Source organism: Ruditapes philippinarum, unplaced genomic scaffold (assembly GCF_026571515.1).
Source record: "Ruditapes philippinarum isolate M1 unplaced genomic scaffold, ASM2657151v2 ctg931_1_1_1_1, whole genome shotgun sequence".
Taxonomy (NCBI): domain Eukaryota; kingdom Metazoa; phylum Mollusca; class Bivalvia; order Venerida; family Veneridae; genus Ruditapes; species Ruditapes philippinarum.
This window is the reverse complement of record NW_026859402.1, coordinates 142316-165692: the sequence shown is the minus strand read 5'-3', so window position 1 is coordinate 165692 and position 23377 is coordinate 142316. Positions and strand designations below refer to the sequence as shown.

The 23377-nt window shown below is 33.6% G+C and overlaps 1 protein-coding gene across 1 annotated transcript; it reads left to right on the top strand.

The window, feature by feature from the left end:
- Positions 1-18477: 18477 nt before the first annotated feature.
- LOC132756359 (protein hairy-like) lies at positions 18478-22832 on the top strand. Its single transcript, XM_060747416.1, has 4 exons — positions 18478-18979; positions 19233-19328; positions 20675-20765; positions 21727-22832. The coding sequence occupies exons 1-4, from the start codon at positions 18935-18937 to the stop codon at positions 22830-22832; spliced, it is 1338 nt and encodes a 445-aa protein (XP_060603399.1). The 5' UTR covers positions 18478-18934.
- Positions 22833-23377: the final 545 nt, after the last annotated feature.

The window sequence follows — 23377 nt, the reverse complement described above, 5'->3', positions numbered from 1 at the left end:
TCAGTTGTAAACTTTTCTGTTAAAGAACATTTAAAGTATCAATTTTATTTTGACATTTAACATTTATTACGCTTTTACTAAATTCTCATGCATTATGAACTGCAGAAAGATATTAAGCATTTTAAAGTAAATTTTTTGAAATTCGGTAATACAGTGAAGTTCATTTTATTTGTCGTTTTGTATCCAGTTTCCGGACGATAATTTAGTAGTTCGCAATATACTTTGAAAAGCATTAACGAAAAAGTAATTTGTTGCAATAATTATCCATCGTGTTTATATATGGCTTCTGGGTAAAATGGGATAGTTGTCTGGATTGGTTGAAATACGTAATTATGTGAGGATAGTATTTCCCATCAGCCGACAGGACAGTAATTCACAATACTTCACTATATCAATTTTCTTTGCGCAATACCGTAATTACGGCAGACGACACTTTTTTAACCCGGTTTCGGTCTTGTCTCCTGACATCACCTTTGACCTTATCCAGATTAGTGAAGGTGTTGTATTGCGCATGCGTATATTGTTACGTAAACATTTCGTATAGCTTTAAATGGCGTCTCTGTCCTGAAGGAAAGAAGCGGTTATTGTGCGTGAAATAATCTGCAAACATCTTATAATTCGATACAAATTTGAATAATGAGCAATTTTAATATCTATTTACATAAGAAAATAGGCGTAGCATCATTCAAATTAGGTTTAAAATGTTTAAATTAGTTTTCTCTTCGTTCATGAAAAAAGGGTGCTCCGATTAACTGACATCCAACCAACAACACTTCCTTTAAAAATACAGTAAATCAACCATTTATGGATGTGTAACTAATATATTGAGATTGCAAGTCTTAAAAAGTGTATTAGATTCTTTAGTTTGTCCTAATATCGAAAAATGTTATCAAAATTATATCAAAATGCGCTAAAAATTTCGCGATCACATTCAGAAGGCTTGGTTTTAACCCAGCAAACACATGACGTTGTATCAACGTTGCTCAGACGTTAGAGTCCGACGTTGGATGGACGTTGGAATTTAGTTGAATATGACAGTATTTTAGACGTCAGAATCTGACGTCATTCCAACGTCATAAATGACATAAATTCAACCTCTATTTAACGTATATACAACTACTTTCCAACATATTCCCAACGTGAATCCAACCAGTTTCCAACATGATTCCAACCAGTTACTGACGTAATACCAACTAGTTTCCAACGTAATTCCAACCAATTCCTAACATAAATCCGACCCGTTTTCATGAAATAAATCCCAATAAAGAGAAAAAACAAACTTTCTATACTGAGAAAGTTATTTTATTATTTAAATAAAGTAATCATAAAGACAATTAAACAAAATGTATAACACAGTTTCTGATTTGTCTGTTCATGTAAAACTTACTATGAATATATACATTGCCAACATATATGTATAACATCAAAAAAGGACTCACTTTTAATCATTTATAGTGATAGTTGAATAAAGTTTTTATAAAATATATATAAACTATCAAAATTAAAAACAATAGGAGCTACATCTCTTTTTAAAATTTAAGTTAAACATTTATCAGACCTCTTGCAGTCAATACAATAATGCACATTGTGTAATCCTAAATTTCAACAATCAACAGTCAACACATCATTTTCATTTAAAGGTGTACAGTATTCATTAACTATCATGTCAAAGTATTCATGTTATATCAAAGTATTCATGTTAACAACATGCTTAAAATGGATTTTCTTTTAAATAACGTATGGAAAATAAAAATCATGGAAAAAAACGTTTCTTCTGCAGTTGGTTTTCATCGCTAATAAAATCGGATAAGTGTGGGAAAATATTCCTTTCTGTCAAAATTAAGTGTAACATACAAGACAATAAATATTTACTTTTAAAGAAAGTATTTTTTTATCTTCATCCTTCTAAAACTTAAAAGTATTAAATTTGGAGATATACTCCTCCATGTAGATAACTCTGGTATACTAAACGTCCACCACTGGATCCTGATTATTAAATTTCATCTACGAACTTGAAACTGCAAAAAAAAAAAGAAACAGAAATAAATAGGTGTTCATAATAACCAAAATGGTCTTATATCAATAATATAAAATTAATATATTTTTTGCCCATAGATAATCCTAGCATATCATATATAAAATGTCGATTGATGATGTAAAACTCTCAAAAACTATAACTTCAAATGTAAGTAATTTGCATAACAATAACATTTTAATGTGCAAATTAAATAAGACATTTCAGTAATTATTTAACTTTTTATATATTTACAGTTAATTTTGACAACAACAAAATCAAAACCCTTATACATGTATTACCTTTGATGTCCTAATCACTCTTTTATGTCCAAATTGTGTTTTCTGTTGACTGTTTTTCATGTATATAAATATATACATTCTTATCAGCTAATTGTCATCAAACATTATTGTCATTCTATAAATAAAAGAAGTAAAAGAAAAATCCTATGATAATTGACAAAAAGTTATTTACTTTGACAATAAGAATTGATAGATCCCTACTTTGACCCTTTACATGTAGATCTATATAACGTTTGGTAAAAAAATTAATAAAATAAAATAATAAAAAAAAGAAATAAATAAATAAAACATTTGTGCGTCTCCTGCATGCATAAGTTTGTCTCGCTTCCCCATCTTGAGTACTTATCTGCAAGGAAAATATAACATTTTGGACAGAAAAAGTCACGTGACGAGCACTTACCTACTCAGAGCGGTAGAACTCAAATTTTCAATTTTGTCAATTTCGAATTTGCATGAACACGCGATTTAAAATGGACAAAACGGATTAATAAATTCACCTTTGGCCTCGAGCAAATGACATGCATCCTTTGCCATGTACACACTGGTTTGTGTTTGGGATCTACGGAAGCTAAAAGGTGCCATCTTCGCGAGTACTTTTTTGCGCTTACTGTTTTCTGCATGTCCTTAATCTAGCTGTTTGTTCAAATTCTTACTGAATTGAAATCATGTTAGTTATGAAGTGTGCCACCGCATAACGGCGCTGCCGTATACTCGTGGTCGATGTCGTTGATGTGGTTAAATTTATCGCATAAACTTATTTAATATATGTAGCAAAAAAGCCACATTTTCGCAATAAAAACATGATTTTGATTAGTTACTTCTTGGGGTTCTTTTCGTGTATTCACTTGACTAAGCGTTGAACTAGACGTGAAACAAACACACTAGACTTTCTGCAAAACCGTCTGAAATGACGTTTTGCCCGACAAAATGTGACAAAAACCGCGGTATGGTGGTATTACTACCAGTGACTTCATCCGCCCTACGTGTCCGACCTTGCCATAAAAGTTGTTCCAGCAGTGCCGGGAAAGCCCCCGTTATTCCTCAGTCTCACTTAGGGTTAAGATAGGGTAGTGGTTACCGTTAACTTGTGCATTTCGTAGAATGCACAGTTGTGAAAAACGTCAATGGTTGCATTGAATTATAATAAAACATAACTACAACTGTATATTGTCCAAATCAAGGATCATAACATTTTCATTAAACTATGTAAATACATGTATGCATATAAAAAATCGTTTGCAACATGGGTGGGGGATAAAAGCTGTCAAAATCACAGCAACCAACGTCATCGTCGACGGCGTTGTTGTCAATGTTAAAGTCTTGCTCCTCCTCCTCCTCCTTGTCATCATCATCATCAACATAATCATCAGCAGCAGCATCATCAGCAGCAGCATCATCAAAGTCATCAAAGCCATCATCTTTTTTGAACATGAACATGAAAGCTCTAAGTCAATCCTCTTTATACGGCAAATAGGCATATTCCCATATTAGCAATTTTGCTTTAACCTTTTCCCTTATATAAGCGTGTTTCGACGGCTTTTTGGCCCCCCCCCCCCCGGTTGTGAGTGGTCCAACTTAATGTATTTAGTAATATCATTTAGTAAATTCAAGTGATTTTGACCCATACTCAGCTGACATACATGTATTAGTCTATGTTTACGTACCGAATTGTTGTGCCGCAATTCTGTCTACCAAGGATTTTCAGCACGAATTCGCTCGTTTCCTGATAGATATTTCATGAACGGGAAGGGCTAGAGACTTGGGGTTGGTCTCATTTTGAAGCTTAATATAAACGTGAAATAGTGATAAAAGTTTTTTTTTAATTGTGTGGCCAATTGTTTTCACAACGGCCCGGGAAATGAATCCCTTGCTCGTAGGCTCGAATCTGGAGTTTCCGGCCTTCTCTTAACTTATAGTATATTTTTAAAGGGGGTCATTATTTACAATTTTTTTGGTTTTTTTGACACTTTTAAGATGAACACAGGTATTTTTTATCAATCTGGTCATATTTTTTCTTCCCAGGTCCGATACTCGTGCCTGTGAGTTTCATAGCAGTTTGAACTTGTTACAGGAGGCTTTTCAATGAAAACGGCCTTTTTCGCAATATGCTCATGGGGTAAAAGGTTACTCGATTTGAGCGTTGCCGCAAAAACGTGATCGAACAGTATATGCATTAAATATTACCGCATAAACAAAATAGACCATGTTTGTGTGGCAGCGCTGTTATGTATCGCCACAATGCAGCCAATGTTCTTTATCCTCAGAGCAGCTTATATAATTTTCAAGCATGTTCAAAGAGACCCTAGCCTCCAAGTTTTATGTTGAAGTCCGAATGTATACTGAATGTGGGGGGTTCAACAACAATGAAATGTGTTGTAGTGGCTTTGAGACAATTTGGCAGGAAAAGTTACGTGACGCGAACCTGCTAAGTAAAAAGTGACCGCGGTAGAACTAATATTTTAATATTTTAAACTTCGGCGCGTTCGCACGGAAACACGTTAATAACAAGACACTGTGGTGTCCAGAATTCGCCCTCAATCACGTGACATCATGTATTATGTCATGTTTATGTTTGGTGACATCCAATTGTGACATGATTATAAAATCAAATCAAATGTGCCAACATCGCGATTTGGCCGTTGAAAGGATATGAAACATAATTCTGCGTAGTTTCAAAGACAGCGGCTAAACACAAATTTGACTGTAATTTGCTTTTAATACAAAATTAATAAAAAAAACTCACAATGCATGCGTTTTTACATGTTTAAGTCTAATTACTCGTATTTCTTTGCGGATCTGACTGGCGTGAATTTTGCCGGAATTCGGACGGAGTATAGGTGAAGGACATCGACATGATCGTCGAGACATGATTCATAATCACTTTGTTATCTTCTAATAATTATAATCTGTTTTTGACACAAGCTTCGTTGGTGGCGCTCGACGACACCTTCATATGTTCATTTTTCTTCTTTTAGTGTCAATTAAAACGTTGAAAAGACTACATTTTTACTATATATCTATTCAGCTACCATTCGATATTTCATTACGTTTTTTTATAGTACAAACACTTTTTCTTCTGTAAAGAAAACAACCCAACAAAACAACAACAAAAAACGAATGTGTATTAAACTATTGCAGCGCACCTGTACTTTTGTGTGAAATGTACAGGTTTTGAACATACATCACATCCCATAAATAACGCAGATTACGATCGGATTTTGACTGTCGCAATTAAAAACGAATTAGAAAAAGTTACTTATATATAGAAGTGAATAATGGAGATCGGGTAACTTTTTTTCTCATTTAACATGGGTTTATATTTGTAATTTATGCAGTTTCCGATGCACCGAACAGATAATGATTAGCTATATCGTACACCCAATAACATGTCATTAAAAACACCAAGAGTTTCGGGACGTGATATTTCTATGGTTTGTACGTATTAATATAACATCTGGCGGTCCTCGTTTTTCCCCATTTTATTATGAATCCGTACAGACCGCTATAAATCAGTGAGTTCCATGTTATATAATGTTGATGAACCGTGCATAAGCGATATTTTATTAATTTTATACATCTTTGGTAACATAAGATATTAGTAACGGAATTTTGAAACACCGATTTTGGGTAAATGATTTAATATGGCATTTATTTGGTTTTATAAATATTTGTAAAGTAAGTTATTGGCAACGGCGTATTCTATATGTATAAAGGTCACAATATACATATGTATAAACGAAATCACTACCCTGTCTTGCGAGCATATACCTTTCAATATGTACCCTGTCTTGCGAGTACAAGCACATGCTACTTCCGGTCACTGTACCCTTCTTGGAAGCCTATACATTTTAAGTTGTATCTTTCTTGGAGTACATTGTGTGTTTGCGTTTGTTTACCCTCGCCTCCGGAAAGAGATCATATTGGCAAGCATACAGGAAGTAGACTGGTTTATAACTGTGAGGGCTGTGCATGACTAGTTCCTGAACTTATACAGTTGTATTACAAACACAGAAATCGCAAGGTCTGCTCTTCAAATAAATAACTGATATTCATTCTCAGAATTACATGTAGACTATTCTTTTTAATATTTTGCTTCTTATATGCTTATAGTCAATCAGTATTTTGTATGCAAGTCAAAATACTACTTTGTTTACATTTCGCTAATTTTACGACAAATTATTTCACATTTTCGCTACCTTCTTCAGGTTACAAGCATCTATAACATGTTCTAAAACCATTATTTATACATAATAAAATTCAAAAGATTTTTTTCTGAGGCATAATGTGCCTTTAAGAAAGATGTGAATATACAGAATAGTAGAAGAAAATCTTAATTTCTTTTGTTGAAATAGATAATTCAAGACCTTATCTGACTTTTAATGGGTGTTTGAAAATGTACCAAGATAAATTACAAATTAGTGAAACATAAATAAGAAATAATTACATTTAAATCTTGAAAATTTGAGAATTACTACGGTAATAATACGTAATATCCTAAGATTTTATAACTTTTGTAAACAGTCTTTGCACATAAATAATCAAAGAAATGAGGGGTGTTTAAAAAGTTTAGAACATCGATATGTATTGGATATGCTAGAATTAATAATATTTGTTCAAAAGAATACCCGCAGAATAAGTTTGTTAGTCTCGTGAAATGCCAGCATTTAATATCAAAATGTTCATAAAGCAATCGAAGGTGGCAGCATCAAAAGGCATATCAAACATGCTTACGTCGAACAAAAGTTATATATAATTCGAGTTATCAGATAACGAGGACGGTGTGCTAGGGTGCGTGAGCCCCTAGCACGATTAGACGGCTTGAACGGCAGACCTTTCGCTGGCACCAACAGCCCTTTTCGGGGCTAACCTTTCTTATTGCCATAGGTTACTGTACATTTAGGTTCTCATTGACCGCCGTACAGTGACCTACTTTTGGCTCAAAATTTATATCTTTGGCTAATACTCAGTGGAAATTGCATGGAGGTAAATTATCACCACTTTGTGCTTCAAAATTAACTCTTTAAGGGCATGACTGGTGACATGTCCGGGGTCCGTACTCGACAGCGAAAGTTGCATTTTGTGTCCGAAAGGGCGGATGGACCCTCATTAAGCATTAACTACATACATACGTAAACGCACAGTAACAATATCAATCACAAAACTTACAGGATCTTTTAAAGTATATATAGTCAGAAATGCTAACATAGAATATGTTCATAAGCATAACCGGAAATGTCAGCATCGAATATGCTTGTTCTTTAGAATAATCAGCGATGTTAATATCGATTATGTTCATAAGAATAGTCAATTTATTCCAACATCAATTAATTATGATCCTACGAGTATTAGTAATCGCGTCATTCCAACAACAAATGATTATGTTCATAAAAACAATTCCAACATAAAATATGTTCATCAGAATAATCGAAATACAAAATGTATTCCAACATCAAACATGTTCAGAAGGATAATCGAAGTATTTCATCATCGAACATGCTCGTAAGAAAAATCTGAGATTCAAACAATCGAGTGTGATTAGAATATGTAAATCAAATGTGTGTGTTTGATGTGGTGGTTTTACGGCTCCTCGTTCCATTTAATCTTCTTTGGCTCTAGGATTACATGGTATGCTCTTTAAGCGAGTAAACTAAAATGTTTAAAATTCATAAGTTAGATTCTCAATCTATTTAAAACAGCCCTCGCAAACTTAGGCGTTTTAATACAGCAATTAACATTCATGAAATATAATCAAATGCATTAGCTTTTAGTGCTTAATTTGGAACGGGGATATTACAAGCATTATTACGTTGATTTATGGACGGTGGGAAGTGCGTAAAATACGAATTAAGGTGTAATATGTCTGTTCATATGTAAATATGAAAAACTAACTGATTCTTCTTGTGTTTATCTTAAAGTGACTTGTACGCAACGGTACTAGTGCGGGTATATGAACAATTATATCTTATCATGTTAAGAGCATCTTTATGGAAGACCTTTAACGGTGTCATTGTGACATTGAACTCATAAACAGTATTTTTAACTGTAACGAAATTCAAATATGAATATTCTGCTCTTTTTAACGTGTTGAGAAAATAAAAGTACAGTGTGTGATACGTACGGGTATTGAAGTGAACTCTGGTGAAACTTGGTTTGAGGTAATGCTTAATGATTTTTGACAGGTTATATGGTTCAATATAAACGGCTGTTAACTAATATAACCAGAGTCGCAGAATACCCATTTTTATGGTGCTGAACGTGTTTAACCTCACCGTTCATTGGACAAAGGCAATTGTCAAGTTATGAAGGAATTTCCGTTTCCCCCGCCGTTCCCTCCCACAAAAAAATGTTTTTTAATTATACATCTGTTATAATAATTTCTGACATGTTATTTTTATTATATGGCGTGTATTTTTTGCAATATAACCAAGGAGCAGCAGCTCGGATTATATAAACTTACAACCGTTTTTTGTTTACACTGAGCCATATTAAATGTCAGACATCTTTATTACAAATAATATATGGTCAAATAAACTGATTAAACGAAAGTATTATACAATTGCTGTCTCTTAAGAAAAAAGAAATATTTTATCAATTTACAGCAGCCGTGTATATAATTCGTTATAAAGATTATTGACAGGTTATATGGCCCTATATAAACGGTTGTTTGCATACATAACCTGAAAAACTAGGCGATGTTTATATTGGAAAGATTCGTAATATACGGCCATATAACATGTCAGGGAAATTTATAACATGTTTTAATTTTTTGAGTGATTTCTCCAGAACTTGACGGCAGTCGTGTATATAGAGAATAATAGGTTGGTGCCGTGGATTGAGAAAGTTTATCTGGCGAGGCGGAGGAATTTATTGGGTGAGCCGAAGGCTCACCCAATAAATTCCGGAGCAGAGCCAGATAAACTTTCTCCATCCACGGCACCAATCTATTATTCTATTTATCCTGTCACCGTTTTTTTAAAGAATTTTATTAGGCAAACAACCTTTAATCACACTATCGGAAATGTTTCTATATAAACAAAGTATATTCAGTCGTTAACGCTGTACAGACGTTTAAAGTATTGTTTACGTGACGTCACAATGTAGCGCCAAACAGCACGTGCAAAACAATCAAATCAAGTACGCTATTCTAAAATGTCGCAAACAGTTAAGTTTTACATTTATTTCACTTTAAATAATTTTTATTTCGCTTGAAAAATTATAGAGTTAAATAAAATAAACAAACAAAGTTTTATCAACGTTTCCAAAATTCGTTATTCTACACACAGAAGATTTAACGACAGTTTTTATATTTTTTCTTGAAAAGTAGTCCGGCAAACATGCATACCACGTGATCAAGTGCCGTAGATCAGTAAAAATATACGGCACCTTGTTATCGGGCCGAAATTGAGACAAGTGACAGGATAAATAAAACTATAATTATAAACGTCACGATTATCCTATTAAAAGTGACGTTACAAACGTGCAGTATTATAATATTTTGACAAGTTATATGACCCTAGATAAACAGAAGTTTGTAAATATAACCATCGCCTAACGGTTCAAATTATATTGCAAATAACCGTTTATATAGGTCATATAACCTGTCAACAAATCTTTATAACGAATTTATAATGCTGCATACTTCCCTTTTTTATTTGACAGCAGCTATTCATTTAATTCATATAAACGTCACGATTATCCAATGAAAAGCAACGTTACAAACATACCGAATCTGTTCATATATTCCATTTTAAACATACATTTAGGATGATATACACGTAATCATACATTTCAGAAATACTTAATGAAATAATTTCATGGGGAAAAAAGCCAAATATCCCTATATTTTCACGCAGATAATCTTCATGAATTCCATTCAATGTTGCATATTTGGAATCAGTGGAACTTGTGAAGGGTGGTAATAAATTTAAGCTAAGGTGTTATATAATATGAGCCGCGTCACGACAAAACCAACATAATGGGTTTGCGACCAGCATGGATCCAGACCAGCCTGCGCATCCGCGCAGTCTGATCAGGATCCATGCTGTTCGCTATCAGTTTCTCTACTTGTAATAGAGTTGATGCGCGGATGCGCAGGCTGGTCTGGATCCATGCTGGTCGCAAACGCACTATGTTGGTTTTGTCATGACACGGCTTATATGTTTTTCACAATTTCAGAATTGTTACTTAGTAAGGTAAAGTAAAAGGTAAAATCTTTGTTCAACTTCCCGAAAGGGTTAAGGGATACAACTGACTTATGCAATAAAAGTGGTAGCCCATGGACGTTAAATATAATATTTACATTCTTTATTTAAGTAGTTCTTATATAGTAGTTGAAATACATTATGTTTATTAAAAGTGCTTGTTTTATAAATATGTGCACGAAACTAATGTTAAAAGAAGCATTAACACAGAAAAATGGATTAGAAACAAAATAAGAAAACAAATGAATGAATGAATGAATGAATGAATGAATGAATGAATGAATGAATGAATGAATGAATAAATGAATGAATGAAGAAAGAAAGAAAGAAAGAAAGAAAGAAAGAAAGAAAGAAAGAAAGAAAAAAAGAAAGAAAGAAAGAAAGGAAGGAAGGAATTAAGGAAGGGAGGAAGGAAGGAAGGAAGGAACAGGCGAAAGAATGAAAGAACGAACGAACTAACTATCTAACAAATTAAATTGATGGATAGATGGATGAATGGATGGAGTGAGCGAGTTAACCAATGGACGAACTAACACATAAAAAAGAAAACAAGGGAAATAAACAATCATATATTGAAATTCATCGCTCGTTAGTATCCTGTTTCAGATAATTATAAAGCAATCAGTACTGAACTGTTAAAAACCACAATATAAAGACAGGATTCCAATTAATTTTATCATATATTTATAGCAAATATTTTATGTATTAATGGTGATATGGAGACAGCAATATGCTGTGAACCTTACATTTTTTTTTCTTTTATCTCAAGCGAAAGTTCACTTCAAACAATTATTTCAATAAAAGTGATTAAGAAAAACAAGCTTGTCAGACGCTGCGTAATAATTTATGTGAAAAATAGTGCTTGGCGCGAGGTCACTTTTATTGACGGTTACACGGTCGAATATCGAGTTACTTCAGACATAAGGCCTTGTTAAAGTCAGTCATCGAAAAAACAAGATTCCGTATCTTAAAGGATTATCAATAAATTTTACTTAAGGCTAGGTTTTTATGATTTTTTATGACTATTTTTTATTACGGATATGTAATTACGGGTTAATTTGTTCATCAGATATATACCTCAACTTGAAGTTAATCCCTCAAAGTTCGAGCGAACTATTTTGAAATACACATATCCAATATGATTTTTAAGTTAAGAGCAAAGTTATTTCAAAAATATTTAACAGCGCATATTTTCAACTAATTTAATTTAGTTAAGAGCCCAGGATATCCAGTAAAGTTTGGAGGAATTATTTAAAATTGATGACGGAAAAACGCTGCCAATCAAAATCAATTGAACGTACAATCATAGCCAAATCCGAAATTTCATAAACATTTGTAATTACGATTTCTACAAACATAATTTTAAATGCAAATATTGCACTGTATTCTTTTACATCTATACAGTTACATTATTTAGGTGAACTTTTATATTAAACTCAAGGAATAAACTCTAAGTCAACAACTGCCGGCATTTACTAACAATTTGTTTTTTAGCGTAGGTTAGACCAAAATACCGTATCTTTTCTTTGATTTGTGGTCCTTGACGGAAAGGACCCAAAAAGTTGCGGTTGATCATTTGAAAATTTACGGTCCTTTCCATCAGTTTTAGGGACTATTCGGTGAGGTATTCCGAATGTTCAATTACTTAATGGCTTATTCCCGTTTTTTCCTTCTTGGAATACATATACTTCTTGCAATTTGATAAATTAATATTGCCGCAAGATCGCTCAAAATGCATACTTCCAAGTGTCGTTTTACATATAGATCTTTTGACGACACGGTCCGTGAAAAAAATCGACAGGGAGTTGTATTTTCTTGAGCATGCGCGATTTGCATAGAGCTCTTTAAGCATCGCCCTACACACATAAAATGTTCTAGAAGTTCATAGACAATTCCGAGTAAGTTTAAAGTAAAACTCTGTAAAAAAAATTCATAAAAAGATTTTAACAAATACATAATAGATGCCTTTTTAGCTTTGTTGCAAAGAATCTTCCTAGATAAGACGGAAACACAAGAATCTGACTAACCGAGACCCAGATTGTCTGTTTACATAATAAAATAAAATAGGAAGCTCTAAAAATAGTACATTTTCAAATTCTGACCCACAATTCTTTGTGCAGATTCACCAGCCCTTGGAGCTGATCGATACCCGCCATCTTGTTTTCCATTACCGAATTGGTAAACATTTTCATCTGTGACAGCATAATTTTCATCTCCTTAATCTTTATTACAATTTTTATATATTTTTGCACCTCTTTTTTTTTTTTTTTTTTTTTTTTTTTGATTGTTCATAACACATTTTTTGAAACAAGGCGGCATACATATATACATACAAACTCCTCACAGTGATTACCACCCTTGGCAGTATTGTAATCACTGCCTTCAAAGACGTTACATGATGCAAACTCCTCACAGTGATTACCTCCCTTGGCAGAGATCTACGGGAGATCACTGTGTGGAGATTGCACATGATGATGAAAGTCACATGACGTAACGTCGAAATTCAAATGTAAATATCGACCGTTACAAAGAAAATCTAACGTTATTTTTCTCTTTCTGTTTTATTTTTAACTTTTGGTGCCTACGTTCGATATAGTTTATCAAAATATTATCGAAGGTATACAAATAACGAAAAATAAATACAAAAGCTAAAAAATATAAAATATAAAAATATCGTCTCGGTAGAAAATAATCTCATAATTTTTAAAATTATTTCTTAATATTCATATTATTTATTTATTTATTTATTTATTTATTCATAAACATTGTTAAATAAACGAGAGAAAATTTATCTGATAGATAACAGCAGTAGATAAAACAATTTTTGAAAAAAATATAGTATATCAGAAATTCTGATATATCGGGACCTTGGTGGCGAAGAATTAAGGGGAGATCACTGTGTGGAGATTGATAAACATGCATCGTAAAAATTTCTCGTGTCAATCATGGTCTCGGAAAATCTCGCGAAAATGTGAACTTGCGTGATAATAAATCCTTGATACAGATTTTAAATGAATGACGCCATAGCTTCCTCTCCATTTAAATATAGCTTTTGATTAGACATATACTACATATCTATATTCAATCATTTACTTTCGGCCTTAAGCTACGAAACAACAGCTTCGTCATGATATACAAATGTTTATTTTAAAAAAAAACAATACGTAATAAATAACCACGAAAGTATTCAATAACATTCGATAAACAAATTTTGGTACCAAACAAAACCAAACACCTTTATTAATGGGACTAAATTGTCTAGAATTTATGACGGCGCGAGTCCACAAGCTATACTGACGCTCAACAATATCCTTTTAAAGGCACATTATGCCTCTGAAAAACAAATAAATTTTTACTTCTTCAGAAAGGGCAAACATAAATTTGATAATATTTAAATAATGGTTTTAGTAATAAAAAGATCATTGAAACACAAAGCTATCTGATTTGTAAGTGGGGATCGTATACGTAGCTCCCAAGTATGAATCAGATTTTGATAAAAACGTTTTGATTAATTTCTGAGGCATAATGGGTCTTTAAAAGTTTTTTATATATATATACCACTTTTGTTCAAACGTTAAAATCAATGAAAATCAATTACTTCGATTGTTTTACCACGATCGTATTATGACTTAGGGGCATACATACAATTCGCTGATATTGAATTGATGAAAGAACTTACTTATAAATATGTTTTTATAATGATATCCGCGCATCTCACGACAAAAGTGTTTTGAGCGAATTGTTCAAACGTCCATATACTTCCCATATCAGCCCAATATTCACATGAAAACGTTCATGAAAATGTTCACACGTAAAATGGAAAAATAAAGCAAAAACTGCAAAACCAGCAAAAACTAAACCAACAACAAAAACAACAATAATAGCAACAACAACAAAGAATCTGGTTATTATGAATTAATAAGATATATATATATATATTACAATTGGTAAACATTTTCACAATGATAACTTCTTTTTTAATGTTTCATGTATATCTTTTTGTTCTTTTTAAATCGTTGTTATGCAAATCAATTAAATGTAATCTTCAACTGTTTTTTTTTTCAAGTTTAAAAAATCCACCACAATTCTACAAAGGGCTGGTCCATTTCAACACCAAAGCATACTCTGGAAAGAGACAAACTTTATAATGGATAAATTCTTTCAGATGAACAGATTATCTACGAAATTTTCAAAAAAGCAATATATTTGTTTATGACATCTAAAATTTTTCGATATAACATAATTGAAAGTCATTCTATGATATGGATTTCGATGCAATACTGCCTATATAAGGCTCTATTTTACAGTTTTAAGACTTTCGATGATTAGTTAATCACATATTCGTAGCATCACATAGCTAACGATAATACTATAGTCGTGCCATGATAAGACTTTCGATGGCGTCACGTGACTTTCGATAAAACTTACTTTCAATTATTCAAGACTTTCGATGATAACACGTCCGTGGCGTCATATAGCTGCAAATTAGAATGTTTTCGGTTGTAATACGTTCTTGGCATCATGTGACTTTCAATAATGATTCACTTGTGCCATTATATAATTTTCGACGATGATTTTTCTTTCTTTCTTTCTTTCTTTCTTTCTTTTAGTTTACTTAATTTGCGATTATTAAGCTAAAATATACCACTTTAGAAGAGAATATGTAAAAAAAGAAACACTTGAAAAAGAAAAACTTAGCTCACTGACGGAATGACGCGCGTAGGTGACAGCTACGGTTTCCCGCCAAAATCTGATAAATTAAGATATTTCATTTAAACATATTATTTTTATGAAAGAATATATAAAACACAAGCCTCTCAGAGAATTGTGATATAGTAGATGTCTTCCTTGGTAAGACAAGGTTACAGTGACACGTTGAACCCCATTTATCATGATAGGGATACTTTTAACGTCGTCTGCACAGAGCGCGTGCAGTATATCTTTATTCCCATTTAAATAAAAAAGGCTTAACTAAAAAAGCCAACCTTAAACCAATTATCTTGGGTCAGTTTCACTACCCATGCTTATTGACCTTACTCATTCAGGTCATAAACATTAATTTTAAAACCCAATTTAATATCCGTAGGAGCTACAGTTAACAAAGACACCATGGCCCAGGTCATCTTAGTTTCGGTAGATAAATAATTTATCGTATTAAAATCTAGAAACGTATATAGTTTCTTTATCATTAAAATATGGCTTTAGCCAACGAGCTTTAATAAGGGGCGACTGGTCAAAGGACGCATCAAAAGAAATCTAATTATATGTGTATAATATCCATTAAAGTAATAATTTTATGCCTCAAGGCGGACGTATAATCGCAAGATGTACATAAAGCGCATGCGGCCATATCTTTCGTACATTTAAGGTCGCACTCGGGGCACGCGACTGTCTGTCAAACGCACAAAAAATTGCACTACTGTAACCGCTTGGCGCGCAGTTCCATACATCTTTAATGTAAATATGACGTTAACTGTTATAAATTAAAATTAAAACGCTATATAACAGTAAAAAGGTCTAACACGGAAATTATTTTTATTAAAGTACATGTAATTAATTTTCTTTTCGTCTAAAAGCCTCTTCCTCGGTTTCTGCATCAGTTCGTTTGGTTTAAGGGAACTAGATGACTCTGAGCTTACCACTAATTTACTAGCGGCAACTGATTCTACATATGCCGACCAAGATCTGTCCGCACATCTTACCTTCTGATCGTGTTTGACACTGTAAAGACCTAGTTTATATTGAGGGATGGACATGCACTAGCAGGGTAAGCGTTTAGACAATTTTAAAATAATTTCTGATTAGCTTTGTCAACTATACATATACAGGTATACTTTGAAAGCGTCTTCCCAATTATATATTACACCAGTTATCAACAAAGAAATAAGCCTTTAAATCAATTTCATTCAAGTCATTTACATTTACTATTATCGTATTATGCCATACTTAAATACTAGATTTGAAATAAATATTCATTTTATTTTCTTTCAAAGCCATTTTGAATAAAATATATGGCTTTAAAAGTCTATAAATTTGAACGTCGTCACGCGCGTCATGTTCTAAAAATAGAAATACATTTGTACATTAAAGTCCGGTTTTCTACTAACTGTTCACAAATGTAGCTCCGATTTCTTGAAAAACAATGTAGAAAATGTTTAACATTTTTACTGAAGACAATTTTCTTCGCCCACGCGCCAAAATTCGGCAACCACATGGCCGACGCAGACGAAGAACGCGCCGGATATTATAAACATCGTTAAAACAGGTTTACTTTTTTCAAATGGCTCGCCTAAAGGCGGTCATGGTGTTACTCACCTTCAAACAATTTTTATGCGAGAGAATATAAAAAACGACATAGAATCAATTTTCCTCGGACCATCCCAAATGAAATACTTTCCCACGATAAAGTTTACAGCTGGTACTCATGCAATATGTTGATATCACGAAAGATAACAGTTAAATGATAAAGGTCTTACATAAAAAATACCCGTTTCACTTTTCCCATGAAACGCGGCCCTGTGTTCACTAAGAAAAGATCAGGATCAGGATCAAGTGATCCTGATTTTATTTTCATTGTTTAATGTTACTAAAATTATTTGTGTTTTGTTGAATTATATTGTAAATATTCAAATTGTAAAAATACGCTGATTTGCAAAGAAAACAAACTATTTTGGGATAAAATCAACAAATAACAAAACAAATACAAAAATATTTGGATCAAAATAAGGATCAATTTTAGGATCAGGATCAATATTTGGATCAACTGTACCATGCCCATATCTTGCAAAATTAACAATTAATTTATTCTAAATTTTCATATGCTTGCTATTTCAGGTCCAGTTTTATCAAATTTATAATTAGATATTTATCTATGAGGATACACAATGAAGAATATTAGGGTTTTTAAATTTGATCCTGATCTTGATCCTGATCCTTAAATCTTTGTGAACACGGGGCCGGGAGTTTACGTAGACAATTAATGTATCCATTATTGGTTATAAACTATAGGTTAACTTGACCCTGCCGTCTATTCATGGGCTAGGGGACGTAAGGGTGTACTTAACTTGAGCAGTCAGCATTCGTGTCCCGGCTCCTTTGGGCACATTTCTGTTATTTTATCACTGCTAGCACAAAATCACTGTCCTTGAAACGTTTTATATATGGACACGTGCAGGTATGAATACAGTAACGTGCGTCGCCATTAACAATTTTTTTTCCATATCTATATGTTATTCTCTTTCCGTCGTGTCGCAATTACTTCAAAGAAAATATAATTATCATTTCTCGGAATAGCTTGTTGTTATTTATAGACCTCATTAAAATTATCGAATATAAATATGAGCCGCGTCACGACAAAACCAACATAGTGCGTTTGCGACCAGCATGGATCAAGACCAGCCTGCGCATCCGCGCCGACTGATCAGGTATCCTTCTTAAGACCCCTTAATAGCCCTGTATCGTTACACACGAGCCGAACGTTTATACACGAGCCGAAGAACACTGTAGTGCGCAGAGTAAAACTTAAGTTGATAATGCCTCAGATCTCTTTATCCATACATGTTCATTTTTTGTAGAAAGTATTTATTCCGCATTCCGACCTCACGTTGACAGTTGATGTTATTAAATTGAATCATTCCGATCACCGAGCTTGGTTGTCATATGAAAACATTTAACAAACTTTAACCACTTTCCCACGTTTTGCTCAAGCGGTAGAGACACTTAATAAATGATCACCTGTCATTTATGGGTCCATCTTCCAAGGTATGTAAGATTAATGCGGTCTTTCGTGATCTCTAAACGCAGTTTTTACCTGTGCAATGGGCGGAGTTTTCCCACGTCTCGGCAGCTAAGCTCGGCACGCGACACGACTGTCACTCACGTTCCGACACGCGATTTATTTCCATAATTGTCAATTTCATTTGATGTTAAACCGCAAGTATCTACCTGTACGGCCATTCAACCAATCGCGCGACGGACGCTCGTCGTATACCTCACCGCTTCAGTAGCTCGCAAATATAAGTTATCATAAGTAAAATTATAAAACAGGTGTATCATTAAAGAAAGGATATTTTGTGAAACGAGTCTATACTTGTTACATTGCACCATCACTTAAACAAAAAGTTAAAACGAAAAACTTGTTCAGACTTGTGCTAAGGCACACGACAAAGTACGTAATATTCCTGATAAGCATTTGGCATGAGTCGCACATGTGAGTAGGGACATACCAGACTATTCGATAATAGGAGCGCAAACTAAAGGGATCTATCACTCTGATTTCTTGCTGAGCTCGGATGTTAAAACTATATCACGAAGGAATTGACTGTTTAATGTGTATATCCAAACATAGAATGGACTTAATCTTTTTATAAGAGTTTTTTTTTATTTTAAAAAACAGGATAACTGATAAAACTGGAAATATGCTTTCAGAAAAACCTAGAGGTGGTCTTTCAGAAACAAGAAAGGTAACGGTTACATTGATTTACAAAGTTGAATATAGCTGTATGGTGAAAGAGTCAAGATTTTCAAAAAGCTTAATAAAGATATTACTTATTCCAAAAACACCAACTAACAAACAGCCAAACATAAGTTTCAACAAAGACCAAATCGATCGGTAAATTTTTTGAAAAGACTGTGTCAGAAAAAGAAATGCCTAAATCTAAATCGTAAATGAATCCTTAAAAGAAACAAACTGAAACTGTTTTGATTTCATTTCAGATGACGAAGTCAACGATGGAGAAGAAGAGGAGAGCTCGTATCAACAGTAGCCTGACGGAGCTAAAGGCTATTCTGTCTGGAATGTTACCAAATAAGGTACACAACATGGGTTGATCATTTGATCATGTTGGAATATACACGTGCTGATAGTGAAGATATATCAGATCAGTTACTGGATTTCTTTTCAGATCTTAAAACACGAGTATACGTTTAAGAACAGAAACTTTCATTAAAATAATAAGACAAGTTCCATTATAAGAACAAGACAACTTCCATTATAAGAATAAGACAATTAAAACTCCCGAGACGAAACAGTCAAAGACTTAATACGTATAATGGAAAGCACCAAAACAACTTTTATCACTCATAGAACATGCTAGTGACTCGGGGAAAAAATTTGGTTTACATGGGATTTTTTTTATAATTCTACACTCCATTTTACTTAAAAGGTTCGACAACTAGGTTCCCCCGTAATAAATACGACGCAGTAAAACGTATCCTGAAATAGGTCATATGTAAGATGTGGTTTCCCCGAAATGACTTGGATGTTAAAGCTGGGTTTCCAGACAGTAATTTAACTCTAGCGATAACAGTTACCTCATTGTCATAACTGAGGCTTCATAACACAGTTGATACTTGTACATGTATGTTAACTTATACAATAGAAACTTAAGATACTCAAATAAGGAAATACTAAAACAAACACGAATTCCAAAAAATAAACAACACTATTTCATTTACATATACTGAAAACAATAACTTATTTGTTCGGTTCATGTGATCTGAAATCATATATGGTTTACCGCTTTTTGTGAAGTTTTATTAGGTTTGATGATGCAGACGACAATTTCCCCCTTTATGGTTGATAATTACTTATAAAAATACGGCATGCAGAATGTTTCCCTAATTACTTCCGCTCTACAGATATTAATGTTTTGTTTGGGCTTCTTCTTCTCCCATAATGTAAATAGATCCTGAATGACGGACAAAAGTTCCCTATACTCACTCGAATATGGGCGGGAAGCAATTTCATAATATTATTTTTATCACAATATTACAAGGAAACTTGAAAGGCTTGTCAATAATTTGAAATATTATACATCATCTAAGTGCATAATTTCCTCTCTTAAAGCTTGTGTATGATTTAAATATAGATGCAGACAATCTAATAATAGCTCTTACAAGATTCAAAACGAATTGGCAGTTTGGGCTAATTGAGGATCACTCCAAAGGAAACCGTAAGCTATACAGGTGATCTGAAACAGGCACCAGAAGCGAGTCAAACGTAGAAAATTTGCCTGAGAACTCTCTAATGGACATAATTAAGACAGTTAGATATTATATGAACAAAAGCAACTTTTAGGGGAAAGGGAAGATTAATTCATGTATTTGTTTAACATAAAGCGACTTATTCTATTAAATTGGTTGTTTTATACTTTCAGGGAGAGCGATTTGACAAAATGGAAAAAGCAGATATTCTAGAAATGACTGTGAAATGTGTTAGACAACTTCAAAAGCAACAGACAAATACAGGTATAGATATAATTAGTCAGTGCAATAAGTGCAATTGTTGATATTGTGGAATTCGCGGTCTTAATATTACCATATGTGTTATGTTTAATATTTGAAAAATTTTGAACAGTAAGAAAACAACCCTATCGATTTAGAAAATGACTCAAATATGTTCAAGAAATGATTCAAATCAAGCATTCGGTCGGTGACATTTAAAACAAAATCTTAGATAAAACCACACCAAAGACCGTATTGTAACATGCCCATATTGACGTTTGTGATATTTTGTTCTTCAATCGCACTTATTCATGAGATTTGCCTAAATAAGTATAATTGTTGTGCATTTATTCATATGAAGTTTTAATTATATTTAACGTTGAGCGCATGTAAGGTTTCATAACCGGTGATTTAAATGTCAATGTGTCAATTTTAGAACCGTAAATGTATGTGCGAGAGGAAATACTGCTAGTGCAAATGAATCTCCACAATGCAAATGAGATATAAAAAATACACTTATACATAATGAATCTACTCTGTGTTTATTTAGACACCGTTGTCGAAATATATATAACCCCATGTTCTTACAACAATAAATGTAGTAATAAACATTTACAGATTGACCTTTATGTTAAGCCTTTTATTACACGTTATGAATTCAGCATTGTTCTATCTCCCTCATTGTAAAATTATATCATGGCCATAACCCCTTTTTAAAAATTTGATGCTTGTTAAAATACACGTAAAACTGTCAGTTAGTTTATGATAATACATAAAAAACTTATATCTAGTAGCCGCCTGCATTAATCAAATTGAGAGATATGAACATATATGAACATTGTATATGCAAATCAGAATCTTAACAGCGCGTATTATGGAAACTTCTCTAAAACCGCCTACCTGTGTAATTAAATTTGTAAAAAAAGTTTAGATTTTTTTTTACGAAATTTGGTTATTAAGACATTTTTATTTCTTGTTTTTACAGGTGATTCAGTCCGGTCATCAAGCTGTCAGGTAGATGAAGACTACAGAAGTGGGATGCATACCTGTATGAGTGAAGTAATCAAGTTCATTAGCTCTAGCCAATTCTCTGACGCAGATCCTGAAGTAAAAACTAAACTACTCAATCACCTTGCGAATAAACTCAACTCTGGCACAGCACAGAAAACAAATATGAACCATGAGGCCCCGTATGCATATAACACAGACACGAGCCCGGGGAAAAACATTCACATGTCAAACTTGTCAATGATGGATACGGATAGTTTATCGATTTCAGACTTATCTAATGATTCGAATAATAACTTTCAAACAATGAACGTCAATTCCTCTGAGATTTTGACAAAACCTTATGAACAAAAATCCAAATCTCCGACGCCGATGGTTCATTCACCTGTGCTAACGTCCTTTAAACCTATTCAACCTGTGCAAGACAATGTTCAGCAACAAGGAAACGTTCCAACAGTTCCTCTTACAATTTTAGTTCCAGCCAATTTTTGTTCGGCTACATTAGGCACAACTTGTGTCATACCATTTAACTTACCAACTGCAAGCCCCCAACAGTTTTGTCAAGGGAACATCATTCAAACCGTTCCACAATCACCCCAGACTAGTTTTGCAGTTACCTCTAACTCAAGTATCTCGTTTATTCAAGCTCCGAGCTTTATACAAAGTGCACATCCGCAGACTAAAGTAGTGGAACATTCAAATATAAGCCCTCAGAACAAAGTGTACACATTTAACCCTACTGTTGTATCGGAATGTAACCGTTCATCAACTCACACTCACGCAGCATCTGAAAGACCAAAATCAGCTGCCACAGTTTCGTTCACTGCGGCACTTAATTCACCCGAACGATCTGCTACAGTGCCCTCTACCACGACACTTATTTCACCAGAACGTTCTGGTACAGGACTGTTTACTACAACACTCATTTCACCAGAACGTTCTGCTACAGGACTGTTTACTACAACACCCAATTCACCAGAACGATCTACGATACAACACGCCACGTTTACCACCGAACACACATTCACCAGAACGGTATGCTACAGGACTGTTTACGACACTCAATTCCCCAGAACGATCTAGCACAGCACCGTTTGCTACGACACTCAATTCGCCAGAGCGATTTGAAGAATCTAATAAACTTCATTTAAATTTGACAAGGAAAGCGCCAAAATTAAAAGCTAGTAACAAATTGAAGGAGGTCTCCTTGAATCATGTGACGGGAAATCCCGAGACAGTTCATGAAAACGTAAGGGGAGGTAATCAAAACTATCCTCAAAGTATTCAATCGAAGTTTGCATTCAGAAACTCGGATAATCACCCAGATAATCGCAAAGTTGAACACTTTAATCTCAGTAAGAAAACGATACATATTGAACATGGTGCATTCAGTGACATAAATAAAATCTCTGTACAACATGACAGCCGGTCGTCTGCTTTTAACCGTAACCATGGTAACATCTGTGATAATGCCCCAGACATGTGGCGCCCTTGGAACGCACCAATATGAAAAGTGCTCCCTATATTTACTGTTAAACAAAAACTGTTTTTATCGTTATTTTATTGTTATGATTTACGATTGAAATATTTAAAATGTTATTGGATTTGAAATAAAATTGATTTATGAT